Source organism: Bombina bombina, chromosome 2 (assembly GCF_027579735.1).
Source record: "Bombina bombina isolate aBomBom1 chromosome 2, aBomBom1.pri, whole genome shotgun sequence".
Classification (NCBI taxonomy): Eukaryota; Metazoa; Chordata; class Amphibia; order Anura; family Bombinatoridae; genus Bombina; species Bombina bombina.
This window is the reverse complement of record NC_069500.1, coordinates 1,138,113,630-1,138,138,694: the sequence shown is the minus strand read 5'-3', so window position 1 is coordinate 1,138,138,694 and position 25,065 is coordinate 1,138,113,630. Positions and strand designations below refer to the sequence as shown.

At 37.9% G+C, this 25,065-nt stretch overlaps 1 protein-coding gene across 1 annotated transcript; it reads right to left on the bottom strand.

Moving 5' to 3' along the window:
- Positions 1 to 1,039: 1,039 nt before the first annotated feature.
- On the bottom strand, positions 1,040 to 2,515 carry LOC128648186 (elongation of very long chain fatty acids protein 1-like). Its single transcript, XM_053700840.1, is given in 2 exon segments — positions 1,040 to 1,956; positions 1,958 to 2,515. Coding segments are annotated over 2 exon segments (873 nt in total). The 5' UTR covers positions 2,465 to 2,515; the 3' UTR covers positions 1,040 to 1,590.
- Between the last annotated feature and the right edge of the window lie 22,550 nt (positions 2,516 to 25,065).

The window sequence follows — 25,065 nt, the reverse complement described above, 5'->3', positions numbered from 1 at the left end:
CGAGTACCACTTAGATATTTTCCAAGGTGTCATATAAGCATTATTGAGTAATTTTATTTGTGATTCTTTCCAGACTGTAGAGATGTTCGCTCCCTGTACCCATTTAAAACTAGCAATCAAAGATTTTGCAGAGATATCCGTAAAGGAAAGATTCCACTTCTGGACTAAATTATCCATAAACAATTGGGCCTGTTTTGCCAGCATGATTTTATATAGAAGAGCTATACTGTGTTTACCTAGTTTATAGCTTGTTATATAATTTTCAACTTCCCCCCAGCCATTCATGTCTAGATTTGGTTTTTTATTCCTGTTATATAGTGCCTAATCTGTAGATAAGCAAAAAAAATCTTATTGGATAGACAAAATTCTCTCGCAATATCCTCAAAGGATCTTATTTGGGACATGTTATCTAAACATTGATATACATAGAGCAAACCTTTTTGCATCCACGTCCTATAAACTTCATGTGATAGACCAGGTATAAATTTTGGGTTACCTTGTATCGGGAGAAATGGGGAAATCTCAAAATTAGCTTTAAACATTATATTAAGTTTTTGCCATGCTTCAATAGTGTTAAATAGTGTCTTTATATTTTTAATATGAGTCGGTAATTGTGTCGTTGGGCAGTGTAGTAGGGCTTTCAGTGAGAAAGGTGCAGTCAGGAATTCCTCTATTGATAATAGTGTGAGGTGGTTGGCTTCTGATACCCAGTCAATTGCAAAATGGGCTAAAGTGGCAATATTATACTTTTTTTTTTTTTTTATTTTTTTTTATTTTTAATCTACAATAAAGTGATTTTTAAAAATAAAGATTCAACAGGAATGCTACAGTGTGACAAATCAGTGGCAGATAAACTGCAGGACAATAAAGTGAGTGTGGACAGGTTAAGGGTAAGGAAGTGTTGGGTTTGACAAATGAACAAGTGCACACAACTAAGCTGACAATCTAATTCATTAGGTCTACTAAATTTAGCCAAAACACACAAATACACACAATACTGTTGCTTCCTTTGGAAAACAAAGACGGGGACACTAGGAACTAAATGTACAACTCACAGATGTCCCTGTATTCAAGTATTTCAGAATCCATGCACTTTTCCTTAGCAATGCAGAAATATCTCCCTAAAACCAAAAAACATTTCCACTGCAAAGTGATATGAAAGCAAACAGGAGTTAGTGAGGAAATGTCATCTGTCTGACCCAGATTTACTGGAATCTGACAGCCGGTAACCTTGTGGGACCGGTTAGTACAGTAAAGAGCACATACATGTGGTTTATTGCATTGCTGGAGTGGGCTGGATTCTTCATGGACTGCTCAGGAGTGTCTTCATACTGCAGGCAGAAAGAGTAGCTATAGCAGAGGGAAGGAACATAGGGTAGCTTGGATTCAGACTTTTGGTTTAAACAGTCTTTTAGGCACTTCATTTGGCTGGTGAATTCCCCAGTTGCACTCAGATAACAGTTTGGCAGTTTATTTTTACTGGCCATCACACAGCTGGGCATGTTAATAATGGTGGCAAGACCTTCCTTTGCACCTGCTGCATTTGTGCGTATGAAGATTTCGCACACTCACGTCTTCAGGTGCTTGGGTCTAGTTGGACTTGGGTTTGCCATTTTTGGCTTTGCCGTTCTGATGTATGGCGCTATTGACAGCTGCATTACCGTTCGGCAGACGTTTTCCCTTGGTGTAGGCCTGGTACCAGAAATTGGAAAATAACATGAAGAAGACTGTGCCATAAATCCAGATGAGGTGAATAAAGATGGGGTACTGGTACCCACAGCTGGGCATGAAGTAATACTGTGAGATGTGAATGGAGACCAATACAAATTGGATCAGTTGAATGGCTGTCATGTGTTTCTTCCACCAAAGGTATTTCTGGAAACGTGGTCCAGCAGCAGACAGTCCATAGTATAAGTACATAATGACATGAACCAGGGAATTGATCATAGCATGAAAAAGAGCCCATACCGCCTGGACCAAATTTCACTCCCCACCACCAATTGCAGGGCAGAACAGAGTGATGGAAGATGTGCAAAAACGTGATCTGCTCATTCTTCTTTCTCAAGACAAAGAAAACAGTATCGAGGAGCTCAATAAATTTTGAGAACAAGAACATCCAGGCAACTCGAACCATCCTTAAGGCCATTGGATTATCGGACACATCCACAGGGTCACAGCGCCACGTGTACCCAGTTAACCAACCCGACATGAGGAACTCATATACAATGAAAGCAGAAAATGCCACAAGGCCAAAGTTATAAACAACCATCAATGGCTTCAGGTCAAATGGCTTCCGATTTGCCATAATTCGTGGTCCAAGGGACAACACAAAGAACACATAACTTAGCAGTATGGCGCCAGGGAGGATAGGAGACTTCATAAGGGGGTAATCCTGTATCTGTGCGTCTGCTCCTTTCATGAAATCGTGATACTTCTGAACCCATTGCGACAATATGGCCTCCATTGTTGCTGCTGCTCACTACCTGCTGCCGTGAAGCCCTGAGGTCTTCAGTACTCCGGACAATATTATACTTTTTAATATCTGGAAAGGATAAGCCTCCTTCTTCCATTCTAGGTGTTAACTTGGCTATGGACAGCATATGTCTTTTGTTATTCCATAGAAAATTTGCACATTCTGCATTAAACCTTTTGTTATCTTGGGTCAGTATAAACATTGGAATATTTTGCATAATATACATCAATTGGGGGAATAAGATAGATTTAATAATCATTACTTTGGCAGAGAGATAAATAGGGAAAGCACTCCACTGTTGTAGTTTCTCCGATGCCTTTTTAAAGAAAGAAGCGTAATTTAATCTGTACCATTGTTTTGGGTCAGCATGGAAATATATTCCTAAATATTTAATACTAGGGGGCTCGCAAAAGGGGTGTTTTTGTAGGCTCTCTTTGTTTTTATGTACCCATAAAATTTCGGACTTGTTGGCGTTAATTTTATAGCCCAAAATAGAGCTGAACAGGTCAATGATCTTTAGGGCCTGTGGTATATTTTTCTTTGTGTTTTTGACGTATAACAGCAGGTCATCTGCGTAAAAGGATAGTACAAGTTTTTGTTCCCCCAGCCTAATTCCTTGTAGTTCTTCCCGCATCATTATAGCAAGCGGTTCTATAGCCACATTAAATAGTAGCGGCGAGAGTGGACAACCTTGCCTCGTCCCCCTATATAATGTGAAATTTGTAGTATAGCTACCATTTATTAATATATTAGACCTCGGATGGTCATATATTGTTTTAATGAATTGCAGAAACTGACCTGTAAAGCCAAATTGAGATAAAGTAAAAAACAGGTGATCCCAGATTATAACATCAAATGCCTTTTCAGCATCGATTGTTATTAACGCAAAATCCTGTTTAATTGCTGTTTTTTTCAGAGAGTTTATTTCGTAGATATTCTAATACTAGCGATACCTTCCGTGTGTTTTTGGTTGGGGATCTTTGGTGCATAAAGCCCACCTGATCGGGATGTATAATAGGATCTAAACATCCTTTCAATCTGTTGGCGATAATATGAGTTAATAGCTTATAGTCTACATTAAGCAATGAAATAGGTTGGTAAGACTTAGGATCTAGCGCAGGTTTACCCTTTTTCAATATCAGTGATATTGTAGATTCAGAAACGTACTTTGACATACTTTGACCACCAATAAAATAACCATTAAACAATTGTACTAGAATATCTACTATCTCTATTTTAAGTATTTTGTACATTTCCGCAGGAATTTGGTCCGGGCCAGGAGCTTTGTTAAGTTTAGCATTCTTAATGGTTTCCATTACTTCATCACTGGTTATTGGTCTATTTAAATCATTAGCTATTACTTGTGATAACTTAGAGGAATTGGTTCTTTGCCAAAAATTAACTTTGTTATCAGCATTGATTTCTTTGGCAGCATATAGATTTTGATAGAATTCTAAAAATACATTTTTAATTTTAGCCTGATCGGTTACTCTTTCTGTCCCATCGTGGATAGCCTCTATTACATTGGACTTTTTCCTTGCTTTGTCTAGTCTAGATAGAAACTTAGCTGACTTCCCGTATTGACCTTTATATTTGGCACTTATCTTTAATTCTTCCCCTGTAACTTTCTGTTTAATAAAGATATCCATTTCCGTTTTGGCCCCATTATATTTATCTCTTAGTCTCCTAGAGGGGTTATTTATATATTTACGATATGCATTCTGTACTTGTTTGGAAAGCTGATTTTCCCTCATTTGCAGCTTCTTTTTTAAAAAAATCATATATGCTTTAATCTCTCCTCTTAGATAGGCTTTCGCAGTTTCCCAAAATATTTGGGTTTTTTCTCTATATAATCTGTTTAAAAGGGAAAATTCTTTCCATTTATGTACTAGCCAATTATTAAATTCAAGGTTATTTACTAGATATTTTGGGAAGAAAAAATTGTTTCTTTCAATTTTCTGAAAAGAATGTAACTGTATATCTAAAGAGATAATTGCATGGTCAGAAATCAGAATGTCAAATATCTTTGTTTGAATCTCTAATTTAATCAAGGAGCTAGATAACAAAAAAAAAATCTATTCTAGATAGAGAGCCATAGGCTTTCGAATCACAAGTAAAGGACCTTGTATCTGGAAATTGAAGGCGCCAGATATCATGTAATTTCAGGTTTTTACATATTTGCTTAAATATTTTGGCCTTCTGACCGGAAAAAGTGGAATTCCTGGGACTGAATTTGTCTAGGGATTCTGATGGTATTAAATTAAAGTCACCTGCTAAAACTATATTCTGATCCATAAAGTTAGTTAACATAAAGATTAAGCTATTCCAAAAAATAGGCTCTGATTTGTTAGGGCCATAGACATTACAGATCAGCATCTTGAAGCCCTCAACCTGTATCTCCAAGAGAACCCATCTCTCATCAGGATCTAATGATATTTTTATAATATTATATGTCAATTTTTTGTTTATCAGGATAGCTACTCCTTTTTTCCTTCTAGAACAGGGGGTGGCAATCACCTCCCCAACCCATTTGGCTTTAAGTTTAACACTTCCTCTTGTTTCAGGTATGCTTCTTGTATTAAGGCTATATCAGGGTTATGTTTACCCAGTTGTCTAATTATTGTTTTCCCTTTGATTGGGGAGGTGATGCCACCCACGTTCCATGAAAGCAGTCTGATATTACCCTTCATCTAGCAAATAGATATATCATACGTAAGCTAGGAGATATAGGTAGACGAGCAAGGGCAGCAAGGGGGGGGGGGGGGAAGGGGAGGGAGTGAAGGTAACCATCCGCAACAACAAAAAGACAAAAAAAAAAAAAAAAGGGAAAGAAAGAAAAATTATATACAACAAAAACCTTATCAGCCAAGGCGTAATACAATTTTGGCAGCAAGAGCAGCCGAAGAATCAACTTAATAACTAACATTCTTAACTCTTTAAACTCTTTATGTTTAGACATATTTTCCATTTTGGACAGATAAATTAACAGAGTACCTAGAAGACTCAAGCATATTCTAATTTGTAGCTGTACAGACCTCATGTGAGTGTTAGCTTGTGATCTTTGAAATACCCTTTGGCTTCTTCTACATTGTCTAATCTGACTATGCCTTCCTTCTCTTCTATAATAATTTTTGTGGGGTACACTAATTTTGCCAAAAAGCCTTCTTTTATCAGCTTAGTACAGAAAGGGGCCATTTCTTTCCTCCTAAAAGCAGTATCAGCGGAATAATCTTGAAACAATAGAATTCTATTTTCTTCTATATGGAAATCATCTGTTTTCCTATACAGACGGAGAATATTTATCTTATCTTGAAAATTTAGGAACTTGACCAAAATTGTTCTATGCATATTTTTTCCATTGGTTCTGCTTCTAGGGGGTCCCAATCTGTGCGCCCGTTCTACCGGTATTGGCAACTGAGAGAGGTCTAGGCCTAGAGCTTGGGGCAATATTGTCGCAGCAAAGTGTAATAAATCTTTTGGTTTATCTGACTCAGGAAGACCTATGATTTTTAAATTATTTCGCCTTGAGCGGTCTTCAAGGTCATCTAACCTAGCAGTCAGAGTCATATTTTTCTTTTCTAACTCTTGAATTTTGTGAGACTGATTATTAGCTATATCTTCCACTTCTGAAATTCTATCTTCTGCTTCTGTGAGTCTGTTAGCGAATACTTTTAATTCTGACGATAGACTGGAGATTTGGATTTTAAGTTGTTCAAATTGAGGAAGAAAGATATCGCTAAGTTGGGAAATTAAGGGTTGTAAGTCTGTCTTTTGATTTAAACCTTCATTGATATTTTCATTCATAATATCAGATGTGCGTGGCCTTCTGTCCTTACTTTTTGGAGGCATGGTCTGAGGAGGTGTGCTGTGCAGGAGGAGAAATCTTTCCATAGATTTCTCGTGTTAGTGAGGGCAGGAAAAGGGAAGTGCGCAATGTAAAACAGAGGAGAAAAAAAGAAAAAAATACAAATCGTGATGTATATGCATATATTTTTTTTTTCTTTGAAAAAAGTTTTTTTTTTTTTTTTTTTTTTAAGGGGAGTAAGCCCCGTGCAAAGGGATATATGTGTGCTTCTATTGTATAATAAATAAAAAGTGAGCAGTGCTCTAAGTGAGTTACGTGGCCTTGCCCAGAAATAACTATATGGACAGACGCTAGGAGAGGAAGAAGACCTAAATTCTCCCTGTTTGAGTATACCTTTAAATTTAAGCCTTATACCCTGGTTTATAGCGACAGAACCTTTCTTTTTCTTTCACCTTTCTCTTCCTTTTCTCTTTTTATATTGTAGTCACTATGATTGAAATAATTATATTTAAACTCTTGCAGAGATTTAAACCAGAAATTTTAACATGCTGTTACATATCCTTAAAATCAAGTCTCACCAAAGGCATGCAACACCAAATTACATTGAGTCAGAGTACAATTTACTTCTTAAGCGGCAATACTCTGCTACTTGTCTAAGATTAGCAGTACACAGCACTAAATGTTGCAAAATTCAACCAGGAGCTGATATAGATTTTTGACTTAAATTGCAACACTTAATGAAGACCCATATCACTCCTGCTCACTGCTATGGATTTCTCTGCTAACCTCTAACAGAAAAAAAAAGGTATAAATTAATACATTATTTTTCACCAACTCTCCCTTTATGTTCTTTGTTCCTGTGGTAAATTAGAGGACCATTAACATAGCAACTTAAGACTCAAAATATACCTGCTAGTATGATCATACAACACTCATAGACAGGGATAGGCAAGGTGTCCGTACACGGACACTGGTGTCCGTGACTGGCCCTTGCAGTGTCCGCCACCTGTTTTGTGGAGGGGAGAGAGGAGTAGGACAGATGAATGCTGGTCCTTACTCCTCCTTGACCCAAGCAGCGCCACGCTTAGTAGTGGGAAAGTGAGGGAAGAAGCAAGCTGCCTGCAGTCAACTAACCGTCAGTTGTGACCCATCCCAATTCCTTGATCTGTGCGGTAGCATGATGCTGGTGTTTGTGTGTAGAAGACCACTGCCTACTCTGACAAACCTTACGTAACCAGGTAAGTAACCAACCATGATGATCATGCAATTAACATCAAGGTGCGTGGGTTTGGTCAGAAGTTGCAGACTCTCAATATAACCAAAAAATAAATAAAAGGTAATACCATATAAATGTTATCTTAAACTTGTTTGATTAGATTACTAATTTGTACTTTTGGAACTAGACCAGGGGCGTCCAACGTGCAGCCCATTTGACAGCAAAGTTTCGCTCTTCTGACTTATAGAAACATAGAATATGTCAGCAGATAGGAACCATTCGACCTATCTAGTCTGCCCAATTTTCTGAATACTTTCATTAGTTCCTGGCCTTATCTTATATCTAGCATAACCTTATGCCTATCCCATGCAAGTTTAAACTATGTCACTGTCTCTACCTCTTCTGCTGTATGGCTATTCCACCACGTATGCACTACCCTCTCTGTAAAGAGTGTTTTTTGATGTCTTTAATTTGAAATGTACCTTTGTGTCCTTTACTAATCTCTGTACTTTGGAAAATGTCCGCCACAGCCTTGGTTCGTGACTATCCCTGCTCATAGATATAAACATACATTCAGTTGCGTATGATCAAAATTCAAGCAAAAAAAAGGGAGGAAAGAAGAAAAGAAAAAAATAAGTGAAATAAAAATAAATGGAAGTGCTTGCAAGCTTAAAAAGATTCTATGGGGGCTTGCTGAGATTTTGATGGACTAGCAATATCGCCAGGGATATTGCAGACCTGCGCCCCTGTAAAAGTCTGTGAGAGAAGATGACTAGCTTGCCAACAGATCGCTTTTCCAGCAAGTGCTCCAGGAACCTCGCTTTTGCAGAATAGAAAGTCTTAATATGTTTAATGTCTCCCCGTAACTGATATGTCAGCTTTTGATAGCAGCGTACCAGCCCAGCTGTATCTTTGGAGATAGTCTCTTTAATAGTAGGACGTCAACAGGTTAATTAAGCGTAACCAGTATTTCCCTGGTAGGCCCTGCTTGGAAGGGGGCTAAGAGATATGGAGATTATTATAGCCCAAAACTATTTATATGTATTTCTTTGGTTACAGGCGTGAAACAGCCAATGCTATTCGATAGTGTAGATTTTAGCGTAAAGATTTAGCCTATCTTTCCTATCAGGCACTGCTTAGAGAGCAGCTGTAGTATCTGCAGTGTATTGTACAGTCATGTTATTCAGGAAGGCAAAAAAATGTCTCTTTAGTGGCGGGCATACAGCAAGTTAGGTGTTGGTAAGCAGAAAGAATTCAAAGCGTGCCTCTTCTATCACCGGCTAGCTGATAAAGAGCTGTATAACATGCAGGGTCTAGTAAAGCGTAAGCAGGCAGTCAGTCTCACCTTTGGAGCAACAGTTATTGTATTACAAATTTTTCAGCAATCTTACCCTGAGAACCGGTGTTTGTTTTGAAGCAGGCGGCACACAAAGTCAGCATCTGTGCATAGCTCTGGCAGAGGATCCACACCGCAGAGCTGAAGCTGAGAAACGTGGGTAGCAGAAGATCACCACTTCTGTGGTAGCACTATTATAGCATGTAGCCACCGAGAGACCTCAGGGGACAGATACAAAGCGCCGGCCACCGGTTTCAAGTAAGCCTAAGAGCTACGGCTCCTCCCAGCAGATCCCAGGTGGACAAGAAGAATCAATCTGCATAGAAACTTGCAGAGCGGGCCTGAACTGTTGCAGCACCTCCGGCGTGATTATGCTTTCTGTGAAGGTACTGCTAGCTGTGAACCGCCCACCTGTTCTGGAAGACTGCCGTCAGCTGAGGCAGCCGGTGGGTTTCCACTCTTCTTTATCAGGGTAGTCCTTGCCGCCTGCACCACCTCACGGGTTACTGCTCCTTACTCCTTAAGGTAATAGAAAAGAGGCCCTGCGCTGATTTTTACTCAATGTGTCTGCTACTGCTGTGCTGTCCGGCTCGCTTTCTGATGCAGCGCGCTCTCAGCTGTTTAGAGTGAGCGTGTGGCCAGTGCTTCGGCTGCGGCTCTAGCGAGTGAGCCCTTAACGGCTTCTTGGTGCTTCCAAGTCGGACCCGAATATCGATAGGGTCGTGTCCTAGGGAGTGTACGGTGTACTCCAACAGCAGACCTTGACGGGGGTTAGCTCTTCAGTGAGCTCCTACAGGTAACACGCTACTTTCTCGTGCACCTGTTAGCTCCTCCTCCTGCAGGAAGCACCCCCCAAAAAAACTATGTATGTTATGACACAGGCAAAGTAAATATGTGCCATAAGCTGTGTGCGATTCGGAAGTATTTTAATTCGGAAATTTTAATCGATCCGAATCTCCGAATTTACTGAATTTTCTGAATTTCCAAATAAATCCGAAATGAATCGCACATGTCTAGTAAATGAGAAAGTGATTTAATAATAATGTGCCTTAAGACACCAATCACTGCCTTTGCTTACCACTTAAGAAAAGAGGGGGGGGGGGGATGCCCTGATTCATTAAAAGCCAACAGGCTCCTAAATGTATAAGTACTTATAAAATATACAAGTAGATTCAGCGCTATACACTGCTTACTAGCTTAATAACTTCTAAACATACTTTTAAATTTTATATATAAAGATCATTAACAACTTATGTAGTATTCTTCATTTTTTTTTTTTAATTAAATTTTCAAAGAATAAAACAATATTACAGCGCATAAAGTCTTAAATTTATACATGGTTACATATATGTTGTTCTTTTGTAAACATATTTATCGTCATCAGTAATAGCAAAAGCATAGTCTAAACATAAAGAAGGTGATCCTTTTTTTTCTTTCTTTTTTTCTTTTTCTTTCTTTCCTCCCTCTCTCTCTCTCCCCTGCCTCTCTTTTCCCTTTCCCTTTCCTCTTTTTTATTTTATCTTTATTAAAAAAATCATATAAAAAATACCAAGAGAGAAAAAGTAGGAAAATGAGCAACATATCACGCACACAGAACAGAAAATATCATCTAGGATATTATTGCAGTCATTAGTTAACTAGCCATCATAAACTTATAATATCCCAATATTCCCCCTTCTTTCACTTCACTCTCCTTCCACTAAAATTCACCATTCTTTGATCAAACCACTAAATAGCTTCATACTGTTATCTTATTATTTGAACAGGTATATAACCTGCCCAAACCCCACCCCCTCCCCACCCCTCCATACACAAAAAAAAAAAAAAAAGAGGCAGACTACAACATTACTTCCCCGCTCCCCTCAGACACTGGGATTATTTGTGATATATTTAACACAGCGTCTTCCCCCATGTACTTAATAAATCCCAGCCATGTTTTCTTGTAGTTCAAGATATTTCCTTTATTGTAAAATCTAGTATCATAAGCTTCCAGGAACGCTTGTCTGAGTAACTTTTTTTCAACTGCTCCTTTAGAAGGAATCTTGTTATTAACCCAATTTGCATAAAGTAAGGATCTCGTTAAAATTATAACCCATTGTATAAATTTAGTGTTTACCCCCCAATTAACCTCCTTATTTAAGAAAATGGAGTTTTCTCCTGATAGTTGAATCTTCTTCTTTATTAGAATCAATAGAAAATGCTAAATTTTACCCCACAGCTGTCTAATCTTGGGGCATGAAAACACAATGTGAATTATAGATGGATCTACCTCCCCACATTTTACATATTTGTTATCTATTAAATTGTTCCACTTTTGTGCCCTTCTTGGGGTAATATAGTCAAAGTGTATTAATCTAAAATGAGATTCTCTATATTTAGATGACTTTGTAATATTCTTAATAATTTCAAAACTCTAGAATAATCAGGCTAGTACTAAGATTGTAATTACCCCACCTATTAGTGTATTCTTCAATAACTCTTTTCGTCTCTGGAGTTTGTAGTATACCATACAGAATGGATAAGAGACCTTTTTTGACTCTTGGACAATCTAGAATCGGATCTTTGTAAACGATTCTTGGTTCTTTGCCTAACATTTGCAACAGATAGTGTTTTGCCTGAAAATAATAAAACTTATCTGATGATGGTACATCATATTTTATCTGAAACTCCCTAAAATTGTATGGGCGTAACGATAGAGGGTTGACCAATTGATTTATATATATAATATTCTTTAGCCTCCAACGATGGAATACCTCATAACTTAGACCTGGAATAAATCTAGGATTCCCCAAAAGGGGTAGTTGTTTGGTAATCATATGCCCATGGCCTACCGATCTCAATACCACCCTCCAAGCCCTTATAATATCTTTATACAAAGGGTGTGTACGAATTCTGGTACAGAGTTCCCTGTCTGAAGCATGCAAAATAAATGGCAAAGATAGTGGCGCACAAACTGCTTCCTCCATTTTACGATTCGAAAAGTTGTCCGTGTGTGTTAACCAATCTAGTGGGTATCTTATTAAAGCTGCATTGTTGTAATATTTTAAATTAGGGAGAGCCAATCAACCTTTAGATATTTGAAGATATAGTTTCTCTAATCTAATCCTTGGCTTTTTCCCTTTCCACAGAAAGTGCCGAAGTTCTTTCAGGAAATTACAAATATCTACATCTTTTATCATCATTGGGAGAATTCTAATAAGATAAAGAATTCTGGGCAAAATAAACATTTTAAATACTGCCACCCTTCCCGATAATGAAAGCGGCATATTGATCCATTGTTTTAATCTTTCTATGTTATGTTGAAGAACCGGAGTAAAATTTAGTTCATACCATTTAGCTGGATTTGGTGATAGATAGATTCCCAAGTAGCTTAATTTCTGTGTTTCTATAAATTGATATGTTTGAATATCAATCGATTTCTTTAAGCACAAAATTTTTAGATTTAGAGTAATTGCTTTTATAACCTGATACCTCTCCATACAAATCCAGTATTTCTATTCTTCTATTTGGAAGAATAGTTTAAAGTCTATTTGCCATTATTTTCATCAATATCTTGTAATCAAGATTCAAGAGAGAGATTGGCCTATAAGAAGAAAGTTGTGTAACATCTTTTCCCTCCTTCGGAAGGAGGATAATATTGGCTAACTTAAATTGTGCAGAGATCTTTTGACTATGAATAAAGAAATGATTATATACTTCCCCCAAGGTTTTTACAATATCCTCCTTGAGGCATAGGTAGAATTCTAATGGCAAGCCATCTGGCCCAGGTGCCTTTCCTTTGCTCATAGCCTTTAAGGTATTTAAAATATCTGTCTCAGTAATAGGTGCATTGAGCTCTATTTTATCCTCCTCTGAGATTTTTGGGAGCTTAATATTTGTTAAGAACTTCTGAATGATTTCTTTTTTAGGAGATTGTGATAAATATAAATCTGCGAAATATTTCTGAAATAATAGTGTAATCTCTTCCACTTTATTTTGTATTTTACCCTCTGAGTTAATCAAACCTATAGTTTTCCTTTTTTTTTGTTCTATTTATCAAGTTCTCTAAGTATTTACTGCCTTTATTACCAAATCTTTCAAAGTGTGTTGAGCCCTTCAAAAGGGCTTTCCCTGCTATAGAGAGCAAAAATTCCTCCCTTTCTTTTCTAGCTTTGTAATAAGTTTCTCTATTCCCCTTTAGTCAGGAGAAATTTTCAGCAGCTTTATCCTTAGCATATTCGAGAATGAGAAGCTCGCAGACAAAGGAAAATAGAGAAGCCTATAACTTATGTAGTATTCAGTGTTTTAGTAGGTAAATTACTCACTTACGCCAGTATTAATAACAAAACATAGGTTCTGCTCACTCCAACTACTTAACCAGCTCTATATCCACTTGCATAAGTTTGAAAAGATAAGAAGTCTGCTACAGGACCCCTAATATCCAGGAATATTAGACCTAAGAAAACCTAGATTCTAGCATGTGCTATCTTAAATTTAATGACCTACGTTCTTCAACTATTGTCAGCCAGCAAATAAATGCAAAAGCACTATCAAGCCATTAAATTGTACAGAACAGCTTTGATTATACAGAGATAGTATGGACCCGCCCTTTTATACTGCTCTCCTTAGCCGATTCCAAAAATTAGTATAATACCCCCAAGGTCCTAGTATTAGTCCAGTAGGCAGGTAATAGGGTCACAACAGGGCATACAGCATATTAGCGTGCAGAAATCAGGGCTATCCATCTAAAATGTTCCCAATTAAGATACAAACAGGTATGGTGGGTGTCCCGCCAGGGAGACACTGTCTCCTTAGTTTAAAGATATTTCTATGTCTTGTGTTCTATGTAGGTGTTTAATAACCGTTGTTCAGATCAAACAGGAGAGTTCTTACCAGCATGCTGACTCATGTATCAAGATGACTCTCCTTCACACCAGCACCCTTCAATACACAGGGATCCATTTGTGTTCTGGGCTAAAGATGTGCTGGCCTCTCCTTACAGCAGTGACATAAACAAAAGTGGATGTCCCGTGCGATAACACTATTAGTCCAAGCTAAGGACTACTTCCACGGGGCACAAGTAGTAACACTGCAAGATAGCTCTCCCGCTGTGTTAAATCTTTAAGCCCTGCAAGCCTCTGCAGACAATGCGGCTCGTAGATTGTCTGGGCCGGCAAAGGCAGGGTTCCCCTCTGCGCCGTTGTATACCTCTGTAGCTGGCGATATAGCCAAGCAGCAAACTCTGCTGTAATACGCTGCCTATTGTAGCCGTCAGAGACTGTTTCCGTATAGCACCAGCTGGTGTCACGGGTGCATGCTCCTCCCGCTGAGGCAGGCTCCTTTAGTTCCGTACAGATCCGTAGCTGGATAGGTCATTTCATCTGTCACTACCCTTTGAGCTGTCGATGACTACTACGATAGCAGGTGCATCCTTCTCCCGGGATCCAGACCCGTTGCTGTCGGTAAGTACCGAACTAGATGTGTCACTTGAACCCTTCTTCGCTTTTGCCTGTTGGTAAGAACGGCCAGATAGGCCTGGGTAAAATGCCTCCAAACACCAGAGTCTGGGCCGGAATACACCCCGTTGGTGAGTGGGGGTCTATGCAAGCTGCACTAACAGGTGCAAGGATCCGGTGGCCGTTAAGGAACTCACGGCCCCTAGGAAAATGCTTGCGGGTAACACTGCTTGGGAGCTAAGCTCTTTCCCTTCTGAGCTACAGCACAGTGCCTCCTCCCCTTCCGACCCCAAGCAACTTTATAATTTACTCCTATTATCAATTTTTCTTCTTTCTCTTGCTATCTTTATTTGAAAAAGAAGGCACCTAAGCTAAGGAGCCAGACAATTTTTGGTTCAGACCCTGGACAGCACTTGTTTATTGGTGGGTGAATTTATTCAGCAATCAGCAAGAACAACCCAGGTTGTTCACCAAAAATGGGCCGCATCTAAACTTACATTCTTGCTTTTCAAATAAAAATACCAAGAGAATGAAGAAAATTTGATAATAGGAATAAACTAGAAAGTTGCTTAAAATTGCATGCTCTATCTGAATCACAAAAGAAAAAATTTGGGTTCAGTGTCCCTTTAATTATTTTTGATGAAAGTGGTGTTTTACTGAAAATCAGAACTAAACAACTAAATGTGAATTTCTTACTAAACTTCTAGCCATAGGATGAAAAAGGACAAGTAAAAAAAAAAAAGTTCATGACTAAATGCATGCAATTTTAAGAGTCATTTTATTTAACTTCTAATATCAAACTTATTTTGTTCTCTTGCTAAGCACACCTAGGTAAGCTCAGGCACTGCAATGCACTTCTGGGAGCTAGTTGGTGGCTACACATTTTTTTTACTTTTGAATACTGCTATTTCTATATCATTTATAAATATGTGCCCAGTCCAGAACACAAATGCAAGTCTTATGTGCAGTTTAAAAAAGGTAAATTTCCCCTACACCTGCTAAGATTGATAGATGATAGATAGACGATAGACAAAATATACCAATAGTTGCATACTAAATTGTAAAAAAAAGACAAAATGATAACCTGCATACAAAATAAATGTTAAAAGCATGCAAAGCATTTACTTGATTTGCAAAACTCTGCAATAGTTTATGATAAACTAGTCAGTGTACTTATGTCTCTGTGTCCAATTAGGGCTAGCTGTTAATAAGTCTGTGTACTGGTTGCTTAGCAATCACAGTGTAGTATGTTGTCTAGTCTAGTCAATCTCAACTCTGCAGCATACATAGTTTATAGAATTTGACTTCTAGCCTCTCTAAGAACCATGATAAGCAAAACCTTTACAGCAAAATCAAGCACAATAAACAATGAATATATCAATTCATTATCTATATTTTATGTATGAGACATTCAATTTTGAGTTTAATGTTCTTCTATCCAGCCAAAACTAATAATGAATTCTCTGAAACAAAATAATATGTTGTAAAATATAACAGGTGTAAGAAGACATTTTTGCTTGGGCTTAGCTTAATGTTAAACAACAAATCACGTTTCAGATTTAATTTCAGGTACAGTCAGTTCACTGTAAAGTGATGTGTAAAATAAAGACACTTTACAAATAATAATGATAATGTCCCAAACAGAATTCTCATAGAAGAACATAAAAATAGCTGTATGAGAAGTTCAAGGTAAATACATATTGATTTTCTATGTGTAATAAGCTTGTTCTCCTAGAGTGATGAAATTAGGAATTCATTACAATATTCCCCCCTTGAACCCTTATCAGACAATTTTTCTAAAACACACCAGTACAGCCAATTAGAAGCTGTACTGTCCGCTGCTTTCAGTGGGCAGTTGGTATAGTGAGCAGTGATGGGATGTAGTGCCACATCAGAATAAGCAATTGAGACTCACAGTTAAGTCAATTCTTGTCTGTTCCTGCAGCGAGTTAATGCATTTTACATTTTAGCCTAATAAAAGAAAATACATTTTATAAAAATAATAATCAGAGTCAATCATGTTTGAATAAAAATGTATATTTATTTAGTTTTAGCAATAAGCAGCTGCCCATTACAACTAATGTAGATAGTATAACAGATAACCTAGACATATATATCATCATATGTTAACTATTGTGAAAAATATAAACTAAACAAAAACATATACAGTGGGGCAAAAAAGTATTTAGTCAGCCACCAATTGTGCAAGTTCTCCCACTTAAGAAGATGAGAGAGGCCTGTAATTTTCATCATAGGTATACCTCAACTATGAGAGACAAAATGTGGAAACAAATCCAGACAATCACATTGTCTGATTTGGAAAGAATTTATTTGCATATTATGGTGGAAAATAAGTATTTGGTCACCTACAAACAAGCAAGATTTCTGGCTCTCACAGACCTGTATCTTCTTCTTTAAGAGGCTCCTCTGTCCTCCACTCATTACCTGTATTAATGGCACCTGTTTGAACTTATTATCAGTATAAAAGACACCTGTCCACAACCTCAAACAGTCACACTCCAAACTCCACTATGGTGAAGACCAAAGAGCTGTCGAAGGACACCAGAAACAAAATTGTAGACCTGCTCCAGGCTGGGAAGACTGAATCTGCAATAGGCAAGCAGCTTGGTGTGAAGAAATCAACTGTGGGAGCAATAATTAGAAAATGGAAGACATACAAGACCACTGATAATCTCCCTCAATCTGGGGCTCCATGCAAGATCTCACCCGATCTCAAAATGATCATAAGAACGGTGAGCAAACACCCCAGAACCACACGGGGGGACCTAGTGAATGACCTGTAGAGAGCTGGGACCAACGTAACAAAGGCTGCCATCAGTAACACACTGCACCGCCAGGGACTCAGATCCTGCAGTGCCAGACGTGTCCCCCTGCTTAAGCCAGTACATGTCCGGGCCCGTCTGAAAAATGCTAGAGAGCATTTGGATGATCCAGAAGCGGATTGGGAGAATGTCATATGGTCAGATGAAACCAAAGTAGAACTGTTTGGTAGAAACACAACTCGTCGTGTTTGGAGGAGAGAGAATGCTGAGTTGCAACCAAAGAACACCATACCTACTGTGAAGCATGGGGGTGGCAACATCATGCTTTGGGGCTGTTTCTCTACAAAGGGAACAGGACGACTGATCCGTGTACAAGAAAGAATGAATGGGGCCATGTATCGTGAGATTTTGAGTGCAAACCTCTTTTCATCAGCAAGGGCATTGAAGATGAAATGTGGCTGGGTCTTTCAGCTTGACAATGATCCCAAATACACCGCCTGGGCAATGAAGTAGTGACTTCGTAAGAAGCATTTCAAGGTCCTGGAGTGGCCTAGCCAGTCTCCAGATCTCAACCCCATAGAAAACCTTTGGAGGGAGTTGAAAGTCCGTGTTGCCCAGCGACAGCCCCAAAACATCACTGCTCTAGAGGAGATCTGCATGCAGGAATGGGCCAACATACCAGCAACAGTGTGTGACAACCTTGTGAAGACTTACAGAAAACATTTGACCTCTGTCATTTCCAACAAAGGATATATAACAAAGTATTGGGATGAATTTTTAATATTGACCAAATACTTATTTTCTACCATAACTTGCAAATAAATTCTTTCCAAATCACATTGTCTGGATTTGATTCCACATTTTGTCTCTCATAGTTGAGGTATACATATGCTGAAAAATACAGGCCTCTCTCATCTTCTTAAGTGGAAGAACTTGCACAATTGGTGGCTGACTAAATACATTTTTGCCCCACTGTACATGAGACAGAGGCCATAGAAAATAGAAATATTTAGTGCTTACAAGAGAAGACAAATATGACATTACATGAAAAACCTTCACATTGATGAAAAATAAGACTACTCTATATCAACAAGTGGAAAAAGGAAAGGAGCACCAACTCAGAAATTGCGATAAAAAGTGCTTTATTCAAAAGCGACAAGCATTAACATTTGCACAGTATCAGCACAAAATGGTATGTGGTACCGGAGGAGTCAGCAGCACACAGCTTATGCGTTTCGGCAGATAGCCGTACTCAAAAGCTGCTAACTGTCAGTTAAAACTCATCCTATTTAAAGAGGAAAAGCCCTCTTCCTATTGGTGGTCCAGTAATTGAATGCTTTCACAATTGTGCACGCATACAGCTTTGTTATTAACCTTTTAATGACCCAATTCCTCTTCACAATACAATACCTATACTGTTTTTACTTTAAAACTAAACCAACAGGTAATTTAAAGTAGAAACCTGGTACTCTGTGGTATATACTTGGTCCTGGAGGGAGGGTTTCTCACTATTAGTGTTTTATAATATATATATATATATATATATATATATATATATATATATATATATATATATATATATATATATGATAAAGATCCAGAGAGAGCACTCGCCATGTAAACAAAGTGTTTAATGAACGAGTTAACGTTTTCAAGGAACAACCCCTGTCCTCAGACTCCTGTGAAAAAACAAGAGGACGACGGTTGTTCCCCGAAAACGTTAACTCTTTCATTAAACACTTTGTTTACACGGCGAGTGTTCTCTCTGGATCTTTAGATTTTTACATATAACTGAGTAGCACCAGGATTTTCTATCTTGTACAGTGACTCTATATATGTATAGTCTATGTATGTATTAACATCAAAATGACTCAATGGGGAACAAAAATGGAACAATACATATACATCATGTATGAAACACAGATATGCATGGTTTTAAAAATATACTAAAAAAAAACATTCACAGGTTATATGTTTAGCTCAGCCATATTTCTGTGTAAATAACATTCATATTCTGACATTAGTATATACAGTACACAGTAGGGAGCAGAATGGAGTAAAAAGAGGCAAGTAAATACTCTAAAGAAATGCCCATGAAATACAAGCTTAGTAAGGGACCAGACTCTGAGTGTATCTATGCACAAACAGTTGGTTTGACCCAAAATGGGTGCCCTCTTACCAAAAATTAATTAGATCGTAATCAGAATTCAAACCATTGGGTAGTCTCATTTAGAGCTTAAAGATCCAAAAGACCTTTTGCCTTCCTAGCAATCTCTCCCTATCACCCCCTCTGGGGGGGTACCTTTTCTATGGCTGTCCATCTGAAGGAGCCAGTTTCTTTGTTATGAATATTAACAAACTGTTGCACTAAGGTGTACTAGCAGTACCAATTTTTATGCTAGAAAAGTGTTCCCTGATTCTAGACCTGACTTCATGTGTCGTTAGTCCCACGTACTGTCTGTCACATTCTACACAGGTGATCAGATAGCTATATATATTTATTATAAAACACTAAACGTGAGAAACCCTCCCTCGCCCCTCCTCTCCCCGGGTACTCTGAGTTTCCATTGTTAATGTATTATGGCTTATTGCCAATTTATTACATAGGACCGAGCATATACCACAGAGTGCCAGGTCTCTACTTTAAATGACCTGTTAGTTTAGTTTTAAAGTAAAAGCAGTATAGGTACTGTATTGTGAAGGGGAATAGGGTCATTAAAAGGTTAATAATAAAGCTGTATGCATGCACGATTGTGAAAACAATCATTCAATTACTGGACCACCAATAGGAGGAAGACTTTTCCTCTTTCAATAGAATGAGTTTTAACTGACAGTCAGTAGATTTTCAGTACAGCTATCTGCCAAAACTGTGTACTTCTGTCTCCTCCTGTACTACATACCATTTTGTTCTGATACTGTGCAAATTTTAATGCTTATCGCTTTTGAATAAAGGACTTTTTATCGCAATTTCTGAGTTGGTGCTCCTATCCTTTTTGCACTTGTACATTTGAACCCACTAGTGCAGCACAACTCTATGTTCTAAATTGCAATCCTGTCACCGGGTGTACAAGTCCATATATTGGACCAGCCAAGTCCCAGACAAGCCACTGATGTCATTACCGTCATCTGTTTGGCCGCTTTTGAAACCACGCCCCCGTGACGAATGAAAGAGTGTGGAGGCAAGATCATGCGTACGGAGGTGTACATTAGGTGGAAGAAACCTGCATGCAACTGGCACTTGTGGGCTCATAGAGAAGGACTTTCCAGACCCAGTCGCCCAATATCACTTTAGGACCGGCCGGTTCACGGATCAGACCAACAATCCGTTTAAGATACTTGACTCTCATAACCTAGAGTGTTAATTTGTAGTTATTACTCTATATCAAGTTTAGCGAACATTCTATTTTTAATTAAAACAAATTAACCCAATCTACTCCACCTTTTCTCCAACTTTGTCTAATCAGAAATTGTTGGCAACATTTTCCAAGTAGACATGGACATATTCTACAAAGGCATCCCTAGAATATCGATTCCTGTGCCCTTACCCTGCTATCCTTCATGCCATCCAAATGTCACATCATTCAGATTTATCTATGTCTATATTCTTGCTCATAAAACAAGAGGTTCCCACACTACTGGCCTCGTATTTGGAGTGAATCAAGACTTTCTGAAATGGGAATTATATTTAGCAGTTAGTATGAGAACAAAAAAAGATGGATGTTAAAAAGCAATAGTGACACTAAAAGGAAGGATTGACGGTTCCTGTATGAACAGAAAAAATATTGGAAGACATTTTATTGTATTCAAATGCTATAATTAAAACACTTTAACTATTTATGTACTGCCTCTTTAATTGATAAATTGGTTTTCTTTTCTGTAAGATAGCTGAATTTATAGTTATGTGTAATTATTTTACCTTTTTTATATATAATTATATTCTCTCTTTGTTTTAAAGGGCTATAACAGTTGAAAAATGACATGCTCTAATTTGTTAAAGCGCTACTGGTCCAGAGAGGAAACCGCTAGTCACACAATACAGCTGTGTAACTAGCACTGCTGATTGGATCAGTGGCAGTTTTTACTCAGGAAGTGCTCTGTTGGTCCCAAGCAGTAATATGCAGTAGAACAAGGTTAATAGTCTTAAATTACAGCATGCAACTATCATGACCTTTTAGCTCTGGCCTTGATTCTGCAGGTTTGAGCAGAATGTTACAATTTTACATTATTCCAGCACTCTGGGGTAAAAATTATAAAGTATACTTAATCTTTTGCCTTACCAAATGTTTCCAAAATGTTCAGAGGGGTTGAGGTACAATGATTGTGGAGAGAAAGACCAGCAAATTAGTACTCCTTGCACTTCCTTGGACTACAAATACAGCTGACACAGCTTCAATGTGTGCTTAGGATTATAGTACTGATGCAAAATGAATCCTCTTCCACACAATCTTAAGACTACAGTAATGAAATGTCTCTGTGGTAAAGGGTAATACTTCTCTTTGGTCAAAGTTAAGTTGACCTTGTACAAATTACCAATTTTAGAATAAGCAAAACATTTTAGGTTTTACCTCCTGAGGTGTTGGCTTCTCAAGCTACCATCAAATCATTTGTCAGTAAACAGGACATTTTAAGTCTGTATTGTTTGGCCCATGCTAGACATTTACACTTGTGATTTTGGCAAAAAAAGTGGTTTTAAAGACAGCACTTTGTTAGTTTAGCTGGGATTGAATTGTGGATACAGATTGGTCTTCAGCTCTGCCTGGTCTTGCTATGGATAAAAAGGATTTGGTTTCAGTAAATGGCTTTAGAATGCATAGTACTGCCCCATTAGATAATATTCCACAAGCTATTTTTCACTGAGAAAGTTTTTCAGCACTAAGGAAAACTATTTTTCCTCAAATCGCTTTGCTAAGCCAGTTTGATCTGATTACAAAAGTTAATGTCCTTCTCTAAAGGCCTTAACAAGAGCACTAGTAGAACCATACTAACTGCCAGGTGTTTATATAAATGTCTATGTGTATGTGTGTATATATAATGGTGATCATTGTTAAAAGACAAATTCAACTCACATGTCAGCTACAATATTACCCTTTGAATGAAATAGGGTTACCTCAGTTTTGAAAATATACAAATGGGGTGTGAAGAGGGTATTCATATAAATGGCAATATTACATAAAGGTTTAGCAAATAGATACAACATTGATTTGTCTAAATAATGTATTCTTCATAAGTATCAACTGATCACATTATTTTACCACTTTATTAAAAAATAAATGATCAAATAAAACAGTAATGATGGACCCTACTGTGTGTGTAATTATATAGAGACCTAGAAGCACTGAAATAAAAGAGGTGAGTTTATTCTTTTAAAGTGAAGGTAAACTTCGCCTGATTCGATTAGTGGCAATGCAAATAATTATAAAATTAGAGGAACTTTAATTCATCGTTTTAATTATTTTAATATATTTACCTAGTTATAAGCCTTTTTTGTTAGCAGTTTCCAAACAGCCCGTTTTTTGGTTTTTTTTTTTTTGTCCGGTCACGTTCTTGAACCAGCCAATAGTGAGTCTGGCTGTTAGGCGGCCGTCATTTGACGTCAGAACACTCTTGTAAGTTGTGCGCATGCGTTGGACTTATTTACTTATACTTCCTACTCGGGCTCGCTCCAGTTGATCACATGCGCAATTCGGAAAGAGATGATCAGGATTGGCGAGTGCGCATTAGGTCTCAAAGATTTTCACTCACGCAGGCGCAAATAGAAGAGAAGCTGTGTTGTGCGCATGCGCACTTTATCCGCCAAGCGAGAACGCGTATTTGATGTACATATAGAGTGGGTGGGACCGCTCTGTACGTAAGAGACTGTAAAATCCGGAAATTGATGGAGGGAGGAGCGAAGACCAGCAAAATACGTAAAATCTATAGTTATAAATACAATAATACATATTGCAATAATTTAAAAAAACATAGCGATCACACTATATAGTATCTTAGTAATATAGTAAGGGTGAGAAAACCGGCAAACTTTACCTTCACTTTAAATAAGAGGCTTCAAGGTGATGTGCATTTCAGTTTTGTCCAAGGCAGATGAATAGGTTCCTAGGTTTCACACATAACAACATATTTGGTCTTTTACAAGTTAGACGTCTGATGTTTTAACCTGTTCTTTCCTTATTTTAACCCCTTAGAGACCAGATCATTTTTTCAATTTACTTACCCTTAAGGACCAGGGCTATTTTTACATTTCTGCGGTGTTTGTGTTTAGCTGTAATTTTCCTTACTCATTTACTGTACCCACACATATTATATACTGTTTTTCTCACCATTAAATGTACTTTCTAAAGATACCATTATTTTCATCATTTCTTATATTGTACTATATTTGTTTTTATAAAATATGATGAAAACAATGGGGAAAAAAACACACTTTTTCTAACTTTGACCCCCAAAATCTGCTACACATCTACAACCACCAAAAAACACTCATGCTAAATAGTTTCTAAATTTTGTCCTGAGTTTAGAAATACCCAATGTTTAAATTTTTTTTTTTTTTTTGCAAGTTGTAAGGCAAGAAGTACAAGTAGCTATTTCCAAACCAATTTTTTTTCCTCAAAATTAGCGATAGTTACATTGTTGCACTTATATCTGTTAGCAGATAACCCAAAGTATAGATCTAGGCCCATTTTGGTATATTTCATGCCACCATTTCATCCCCAAATGCGATCAAATAAAAAAATCATTAACATTTTCACTGATGTGGTAAAGTTAACTTTTTACTCTTTCTCAGTTCTGCGGGACTGGTGTGTATCAGTTATGGTGCTATATGTATATCTATGACTTTGGTCGTGCTAGCATGGGAAACATAAAAACTTTCACTGAAGTTACATGCTAGAAATCTGTTGGACTTTTCTCTCTTTGCAACAAAGTTGCGATAACCAGCAGTTTAACTCTCTGTAGAACGCTTCCACCCTTAGTGTTAACTGCGATAGAGATATTGCAACTATTAGACCGAAGTTGTTAAATTAGATTGCAATTTTAGAGCAATCCTAGGTTTCAATATCTTGTTGCCTAAATAAGAGTGTAATCATTAGAATAGGTTATCGTTAGAAAAGACTGGCCAGTCAATTGTGTTCAATGCATCTTTTTAAATGTGTTTTCATTATGTATAGGAATTCTGCTCACGGATAGGGCAGAGGTCCTCTGTTTTTTAGATCTGTTTCTGAAATAAATTTGTATATGACTTTTTCCAAAAGAGTGCTGAAATCCCTTTCCTTTATATAGAATTTGTCGAAATTTTATAATCATATCTTGCTTTCTCTGGCTATATATATATATATATATATATATATATATATATATATATATATATATATATAATGCAGTGTTGGATCCCCCCTTAGCCCCCAACCTCCCTGATTCCCCCAAAACAGCTCTCTAACCCTCACCCCTCTACCTATTTGCCGCCATCTTGGGTACTGGCAGCTGTCTGTTTTTTTTTTATTTAAACCCAATTTTCTGTAGTGTAGCTGCCCCCCTCAATACCCTACCCCCTCTCAGATCCCTTTTCCAACATTTATTCCCACTCCCTCTCCCTCCTTCCCATACATTTACTATTAATGTGTCTGAGACTTGTGCACGCGTGTTCCAGCCCCCGCATGCTCTGGCTCCCTAGACTGCACTGCAGGGACAGGATCCGGAAGTCACTCCAACAATGGGCCGCCACCCGCCTCCCTGCTACGGCTCCCACCCACCAACGATCGGCACCATCGCTGGCCGATGCAGAGAGAACCACACAGTGGATCTCTCTGCATCACATGTTTAAAAAAGTTTATTGCAGGATGCCTCAATATCAAGGCATCACTACAATAACCTGAAAGCATATGGAAGCGATCACAATCGCTTCCAGCGCTTCAAACCCCTGAGGATGTGCGAGGAATGTCCTTGGTCGTTAACAACTGTTTTTTGTAGGACATGGTTGTTAAGGGGTTAAAGAGGTTCCTTTAGGTGTCAATGAGAATCTATT